We start from the raw sequence: 7,745 nt of genomic DNA on the forward strand, positions 1-7,745 counted from the left end.
CGGACCGCTGTTCCTGCTGCCAGGTATGCCTGGGCACCTGCCCGGGGGTGAGTGCCCTGGGGTTCGGCTCTCTACAGTGCCGGCCTGTCTGGTCATCCAGGTCTCCTCATCACCTGCCACACGGCCAAAATCCAGCTGCCCGAGGGGTTCCGGAAGGAGATGGTGCGCTACCTGCGCTCTGTGCAGCTCCCGGACGGCGGCTGGGGCTTGTGAGTACCAAAGATGCTTCTTTGGGTGATGGCAGCTCCAAGGTGCAGGATTTAGAGCTGCTGTCAGATCTGCCCAGGCTCAGGGAGGGAGACTCAGCATGTGTAATAGCTGTGGGTGGTTGGGCTTGCTTGTGCAGCACTCCACGTGCGCTGTCACAGAGGTGGCCATAGCATCAAGTCTGGCCACATCTCATCTGGGGCACTATATCCCAAAGCATCATGTGTGACAGGGTAGTGCAGAGAAATGTTTATTCCTGTATTAGTCAGGTCCCTCTTTTCCAAAGTCACCCCTGGGATCCCACTTCACCCTAACAAAGACAGCCCTGTGCAGTGGCTTGTGTCTGGCTAGTGGCAGTAGCTGACTAATGGATGTGGTGTTTCTGTGTATGCTCCTGACAGACACGTGGAAGATAAATCAACAGTGTTTGGCACAGCCCTCAACTACGTAGCCTTGAGGATCCTGGGGCTCGGACCAGATGACCCTGACGTTGTGCGGGCCCGTGTCAACCTGCACAGCAAAGGTCAGCCATGGGGCTGGTGCACTGGTGAGAGAGGTCTGGCCACACTGCAGGGAGCACTGGGGGCTGCCAGGCAGTGGAAGAACTGTTGTTCTTACTTGCCTTTCATGGCAACTGCGTTTTCAGTTAATGATGGGAAGCTGTGTTGCATTTTTGTGCCATTGCCTGCTTGCCTTGTTTTGGGACATGTATCCCAGCCTGAGTAGTGTGCTCCCAAAAATGGGGAAGAAAGTTGGGAGCTGGCATGGCTGTGTTAACCCTGAAAGCTGCTACTGTTCTGTGCAGGAGGTGCTGTGGGAATCCCTTCCTGGGGCAAGTTTTGGCTGGCTGTCTTGAACGTTTACAGCTGGGAGGGAATGAACACGCTTCTCCCAGAGATGTGGTATGTGCCCCCCTCACTGTGGAGAGAGGAGCTAGTGTCAGTCCTGCCACCAGCCTCCACCCAGAACTGTGCCAGGTGCTGCTGATGGCTGGGATAACTCCAGCTACAGCCAGGAACTGGAGGTGCTCAGGCTGCTTGTCAGCTGGGAGCCAGCAGCAGGCCAGGTGGATGGCAGTGAACGCTGCATCCCAGGGAGATGCCAGAGCACAGCTCTGTTAGCATTCTCCACAGGGTCCCTAACACATTCATGTGCTCCCTGCCTGCCACCAGTATCTTCCAGCAGCCAGAACTGGGCCCTAGCAGGAAGGGACAGCCACACGTGTGGCTGCCAGCCCTAAACCCTTGCTTGTACCCTCTCTGAATACTCAGAGGGCTGCTGGGTGTCAGAGAGGGAAAGCGTCTGGCACCATCCATGGAGGAAATCGGGGGCTGCTCAGTACCAAGGGCTGCTGGTGCTTTGTCAGCAAATGCCATTAACTGTCAGTGCAGGCCTCTGCCTTCAGTGTCCCATGTGTGTCCCAACTAGCTTCTCTCCTTCCTCTTTGAGCTTGAGGTCCTCCCTGCCCTGTGTCAGCTGGGCCTGGAGTGGTGTCAGGAGGGAGTATCCCTGCTGGAGGGGGAATCCGAGCAGGTCCAGGTTGTGTGTGTATCCCTTAGTGCAGAGGACAGGGAAAGGGCTGCCCTGCTCTGGGCATTCCACACAACCTCTCTCCAGTGGCCCTCTGCCTTCCTTGCTCCTCACAGCAGCACTTTCTCTGTTGCAATCAGGCTGCTTCCCACATGGTTTCCAGCGCATCCGTCACGGCTCTGGTGTCACTGCCGCCAGGTTTACCTTCCCATGAGCTACTGCTATGCTAAGCGTCTGTCAGCAGAAGAGGACGAGCTCATACGGAGCTTGAGGCAGGTAAGGAGGGAGCTGATCCCACTGGACAGGGACACATGGCTCTGTGGCCACCTGCAGTGCTGGCCATGCTCTTGTGAGCCAGCCTCTCATAAGCTGCACGGTGTCTGAGCCAGCTCCCAGCAGTGCCTGCCCCAGGTGCTGCTCCTGGCTGGCCAGGCTGCCCTTTGCTCTCTCCTCCAGGAGCTGTACGTGCAGGACTACAGCAGCATAGACTGGCCAGCACAGAGGAACAACGTGGCTGCCTGTGATGTGTACACCCCGCACAGCTGGCTGCTGGGTGCTGCCTACGGTGAGTGCAGGGGCTGCTGCCAGGAAGACTGAGGCTGCCTTGTACCCTCAGAGCTCTCCAGGGTCTACTGCCAGCTACTGGTGTACGCCCTGCAGCTGGGATGGAGACTGGAATGATGTGATCCGTGGGATTCTCCATCCCTGAGAGCAGCAGGGTCTTGTGCCCATGTCCTCAGGCCACTCTGGGGCAGAGCTTTGCTCCGTCCTGATGCTTGTTGGTCGATGGTCGTTGTGTGCGTTGGGGTGTAGCCTGCCACAGCAAGTGACTATGGCTGCACAGGGTGGGTTTTTTCACTGCATGTCCCTTTCTTCTCCTGCAGCCATCATGAACGTGTATGAAGCTCACCACAGCACCCACCTGCGGCAGCGAGCCATCGCAGAGCTGTACGACCACATCAAGGCTGATGACAGATTCACCAAGTGCATCAGCATCGGGCCGGTAGGACACGTGCTCTTAATCCTTTAGTGTCTCACCCTTTGCTCTGCAAGGACCAGCTTGTGCAGGTGTGGCATGTAATAATCACCAGATCTTGCTCAACTCCTCCTGCTCCTGATGCTCGAGAGCTTAATGCCAACAGGGCACAGGAGATGGAGAGGGCATGGGGACAGCTGTGGCTCTGGTGAGGAGTATCTCTCCTTGAGGTCCAGGGAGATGATCTCATGGCACCTGCCCTGCTAACTCAGCCATGCTGGATGATGTCACATTGGGATCAAGGCCGAGACAACCTCTGGATAGTTTTGTGTTGAATGGGATGTATGTTTCTGGGGCTGGAAGAAGCTCTATCAGTGCAGTGACAATGCTTCTTTTGGCAGATCTCCAAGACAATCAACATGCTGGTTCGCTGGTTCGTGGAAGGGAAGGACTCCCCAGCTTTTCAGGAGCATGTTTCCAGGATCCCTGACTATCTCTGGTAAGGGCTGAGTGTGTCCCATCTGGCACAGCACACCATGACTCCTGACATGCCTCCTGGTGCTCCCACTGTGCCTCTGCTGCAGCACTGTGCTCTCTCCTCCCACAGGCTGGGCCTCGACGGCATGAAGATGCAGGTGAAGTGCTGCAGGAGTTCAGCTCTGACTGTGCTGGGGCAACCTGTGGAGTAATGGGATAGCGTGTTCATCCCAGGCCTGAGCTCCTGGCATCTCACCTCTGGTGCCTGATGGCCTTCTCACTGCCACTTCCCCCAGCTGTGCCAGGAGGGAGTACTGTCTGTCCTGCTAGTTTGCCTCCCTGTGGCATTCCGTCCATCCGCATGAGTCCTGGGAGAAGGGCAGGAAAAAGCCAGGCCCCTGATTCTCAGTGTGGGCTGAGCTCTGCTTCTCTCAGATCCATTGTGTTAATGCTAGCCACCTCTCCTGCCTTGGCTGTGCACAGAGCAGACAGAAGCAGCTGTCTCATTTTGTGCTCCCTTGCTGTCCCTTGACCTGCTGCATCTGTCCTATCTGTGCCAGCCTGTCAGCTGTGATGCAGGATGACACAGGAAGGAGCTGTTGGGGGTAATGAGGGAGGGATGTGCTGTCCCATAGTCCCCACAGCTGGCTCAGGCTGCTGCTAGCACCTGCCTCTCACTATCCATTTTCTCTCTTCCAGGGCACAAACGGATCCCAGCTCTGGGATACTGCTTTTGCCATCCAAGCCTTCCTGGAGGTAATGCCCCCTTCAGTGCTACATGCGGCCTTGGGAAAATGGTTTCTGCTCATGAGTCCCCAAGTACCAGAGTTCCTGCTGTACACCCCCTTGGAGCTCTGTTATGGCCTGGCATGCTGTGACTGAGCTGGGAGAACATGGGCTGGCTACAGCCCCTTGCTGACAGCTCACTGTGCATCTCTGTTTCTAGGCAGAAGCCCAGGAGATGCCTGAATTCACCTCCTGCCTCCAGAACGCCCATGGCTTCCTCCGGTTCTCCCAGGTGAGCAGAGCTGGTCAGTGGTGTCTCACACACTGCCTGTGCAGGCCTGGCTGGTGCTCAGAACCCTGTTGGATGCATCTGTTGCCTTCTGAAGAGAGCTTCTGAAGGGCTGACTAACCAAGTTCCAAGGCCCAGCCTCCTGTTTGCTACTCCCTGTTTTCAGGGAACCATCTTTGAAGCATGGAGAGGGCCTTAGCAAGGCCCAGGGATGCTTGGGTTGTCTGCCTGAGCTTCGAGGGGCTGGAAAACTGAGAGCTTAGGCTTATTTGCCCTTCATCTTTGAGGCACCCTTCTGGGAAACCCAGGATCATTGGATAGTGACTGTATGAGCTCAGCTTCTGCTGGCCAGGCCAGCAGTGGCTCAAGGTGAGGGTCATGGTCACCAACAGCTTGATGCATATGCAATCACTCGTCTTGTTTGTGGTGCTGCTGCATTGAAAGCAGATGGTTCCCTGGCAGGCAAGCTTCCAAAGGGGGCTTAAACACTTGCTGAAATCAGGCAAAAAGGTGATTTCTCCCTGCTCCAGAGCTGACCTTTTTCCTGTCTACTTCCCTCAGTGGAAGGCAGGTTCTGTGCACTTCCACATGGAAAAAGCACCTGCAATGGTTTCAGCCCATGGTCCTGCAGCCAGGCACCTCCAGGCTGCCCTCACTTGTTTCTTGTCTCCTGCAGATCCCAGAGAACCCACCTGACTACCAGAAATATTACCGCCATATGAACAAGGTATGATGGCTGGCACTGGTCTCTCAGGGGCGCATCACTGGGGCAGGGATTTGGGCAGAGGGAACAGGAATCAGGAATCTTCCAAGAACAGGGTGGCTGAGGGAAAGTGATCCTGCTCCCTGAGCCCACCTGATCCTTTTCCAGGGTGGCTTCCCCTTCAGCACGCGGGACTGCGGCTGGATTGTGGCAGACTGCACAGCAGAGGGACTGAAGGCAGTAATGCTGCTGCAGGAGAAGTGTCCCTTCATAGCCAAGCCTGTGCCTGCTGAGCGCCTCTTTGATGCTGTGAATGTGGTAAGAGCTGCAAAAATTAGGCCAAGGAGCATGCAAGACTGTAAGAGAAGCCAAGGCCCAAGGCATTGTTAGATCTGGTATTAGATCTGGTTAGATCTGAGCTAGTGTGAGGCCTGGTGTGGCAACACTGTTGTGATTCAGAGCTGCCTGTGTGACCTAATGTCATGTGGTGGCCCAGGTTGGGCTTCCTTTGTCACGGTGATTTGGGACCTGGGTTTTCTGCCTGCCCCAAAGACCTGGAGGTCTGACTTTATCCTCACAGCTGGCTTGGGGCCAGACTGGAGTAGTGCTGCCCATGAGGTTGTACCACCCCCTCTCTGCTTGTCTGGGCAGTTGCTGAGCATGAGGAACCCAGATGGAGGCTTTGCCACGTATGAAACCAAGCGAGGAGGCCACTTACTGGAGCTGCTGAGCCCCTCGGAGGTGTTTGGTAAGGGCAGCTCTGGGGCTTGGTTGTCCTGCCCACTGAGAAGGGACAAAGTGGCCTGGGCTCACCATGCCCAGTGGGTGCCTGGCAGGGGATCAGTGTGCCCTGGGTCAGGGACAGGCTGGCAGCAGCTGGCCTGCAGGCTTGCCCACACAGGAGCTGTGGCACTGATACCCATTGCCTGCTGGCAGGTGACATCATGATTGACTACACATACGTGGAATGCACATCAGCTGTCATGCAGGCACTGAAACACTTCCAGAGCCAGTTCCCTGAGCACCGAGCCCTGGAGATCAGGTGAGGCAGAGATGAGAGCTGGGCAGGAGAGAAGGCAGGCTCACTGTCCCAAGCTGCCTGCCATGGCCTCCTGAACAATGTAGCTGCCTGTCTGCATGCTCTTGTCTCTTGTGCCCTCCAATAATGAGACCCATCAAAGCCTCAGAGGGGCTGATGGAGCCCCCAGTGAAGCAAACACTGGGTTTGAGCTGCTTCTGAAGTGGATGACTTCTTTCCTGTCCAGGGAGACTCTGCAGAAGGGCCTGGATTTCTGTCGAAAGAAGCAGCGAGCAGATGGGTCCTGGGAAGGGTAAGTGGTGTTCCCAGCACCCCATTTTCTTCTGGCTGCCCCAGTGTGAGAGGGATCATCATGGCAAGTGTTCCTGGCTGGCAGGATCTGTGGGAGGGAAAGGAAGGGCTGATCCTCCTCTAGCTGCTGTGCTTTGCTCTCAGTTACTCTCCCTCCAGCCCAGGTAGAACAGGTACAAGACCCAGAGAAGGTTGGGGTGGCTCCAGCTCCTGTGGTCCCAGTTCTGCTGACACTTGAGTTAGCTGGGAGCAGGTGCTGGTGGGACTGGGCATGGTTGGGCCATAGGGGAAGGCAGGCTGCAGCTCTGTGCCTGGCTCTGCTCTTCTGTGAGCAGCCTTCCTCTCCCTGGGGCCTTGCACCCCTGACAGTGCTGCTCTCCCCTTCTTCCTAGGAGCTGGGGGGTTTGTTTCACCTATGGCACCTGGTTTGGTCTGGAGGCGTTTGCCAGCATGCAGCACACATACCACAACGGGTGAGAAGGGAATGTCTGGGTGCCCTACCCCTACCCTACCCCTGGGCCAGGGTAGGACTCTGTGGTGGGGCTGGATGGATCCCTGGCTGTGCATGGACTCTCCTGCCTCAGGGACTGCTCTTCCCAAATCCTGTGCCTGCAGTATGGCCAGGGCATACTTGCTGCCTCACCCTCAAACTCAGGGCAGTCCCAGCCATGGGCACTGCTTCTCTTTGCAGCTGAGAACTGTGGGCATCCAAACACTCTCTGTCCCCAGTCCTGTCTTGATTCTGGCCCCCATCCTTGCAGGACTGTCTGCCAAGAGGTGGCCCAGGCCTGCCAGTTCCTCATCTCCAAGCAGATGGCAGATGGCGGGTGGGGAGAGGATTTCGAGTCCTGCGAGCAGCGCACATACGTGCAGAGTGCTGAGTCACAGATCCACAACACCTGCTGGGCCCTGCTGGGGCTCATGGCTGTCAGGTAAGAGTAGCCCCAGTGCTCAGGGAAAAGAGATTAAGCTGGGTTGGGTGGCCTTGGGCCTGGCTGGTGTGACCCAGTGCCAAGCAAAGCTTTTGAGCATGACTGCAGGCCTCCAGCCTGGGAAAATGGTGCCATATTCATAGTATTTCGTGTCTTGGGGTTGTGGGGATCCCTTCCCAAAGCACTCAGCATGCCTGAGTCAAGCTCGGGGCAGCCTGGAGGTGGTTGAACTCCCCAGACATGTGGATGAGGGTTTGCAGATGGTTTGGATAAAGATGCTTACATTTCCCTTGTGCTTTGTAGGTACCCTGACATCAGTGTGCTGGAAAGGGGCATTAAAGTGTTGATGGATAAGCAGCTGCCCAACGGGGACTGGCCTCAGGTACATCTTTAGTCTTTCCAAGAAGTTCCTGAACATGCAGCAGTCCCCTGTCACTCATACCATTCTGCTCTCTGCTTGTCTCCCAGGAGAACATTGCTGGGGTGTTCAACAAGTCATGTGCCATCAGTTACACCGCGTACCGCAACATCTTCCCCATCTGGACGCTGGGGCGGTTCTGCCGGCTGCATCCCAA

The 7,745-nt window shown here is 56.3% G+C and overlaps 1 protein-coding gene across 1 annotated transcript in view; it reads left to right on the plus strand.

Moving 5' to 3' along the window:
* Window positions 1-6: 6 nt before the first annotated feature.
* LSS (lanosterol synthase) overlaps window positions 7-7,745 on the plus strand; it is an 8,782-nt gene continuing 1,043 nt past the window's right edge. The window contains exons 1-20 of the mRNA XM_005428746.2: window positions 7-23; window positions 101-209; window positions 609-730; window positions 1,013-1,109; window positions 1,878-2,013; window positions 2,194-2,302; window positions 2,622-2,740; window positions 3,115-3,212; window positions 3,321-3,348; window positions 3,890-3,946; window positions 4,137-4,208; window positions 4,882-4,932; window positions 5,077-5,226; window positions 5,560-5,656; window positions 5,845-5,950; window positions 6,174-6,239; window positions 6,631-6,711; window positions 7,000-7,170; window positions 7,474-7,552; window positions 7,639-7,742. Coding sequence (XP_005428803.2) covers window positions 160-209; window positions 609-730; window positions 1,013-1,109; window positions 1,878-2,013; window positions 2,194-2,302; window positions 2,622-2,740; window positions 3,115-3,212; window positions 3,321-3,348; window positions 3,890-3,946; window positions 4,137-4,208; window positions 4,882-4,932; window positions 5,077-5,226; window positions 5,560-5,656; window positions 5,845-5,950; window positions 6,174-6,239; window positions 6,631-6,711; window positions 7,000-7,170; window positions 7,474-7,552; window positions 7,639-7,742 — 1,793 coding nt within the window. The 5' untranslated portion in view covers window positions 7-23; window positions 101-159. The remainder of the gene's footprint in view (window positions 24-100; window positions 210-608; window positions 731-1,012; window positions 1,110-1,877; window positions 2,014-2,193; window positions 2,303-2,621; window positions 2,741-3,114; window positions 3,213-3,320; window positions 3,349-3,889; window positions 3,947-4,136; window positions 4,209-4,881; window positions 4,933-5,076; window positions 5,227-5,559; window positions 5,657-5,844; window positions 5,951-6,173; window positions 6,240-6,630; window positions 6,712-6,999; window positions 7,171-7,473; window positions 7,553-7,638; window positions 7,743-7,745) is intronic.

Source organism: Geospiza fortis, unplaced genomic scaffold, assembly GCF_000277835.1.
Source record: "Geospiza fortis unplaced genomic scaffold, GeoFor_1.0 scaffold390, whole genome shotgun sequence".
NCBI classification, from domain to species: domain Eukaryota; kingdom Metazoa; phylum Chordata; class Aves; order Passeriformes; family Thraupidae; genus Geospiza; species Geospiza fortis.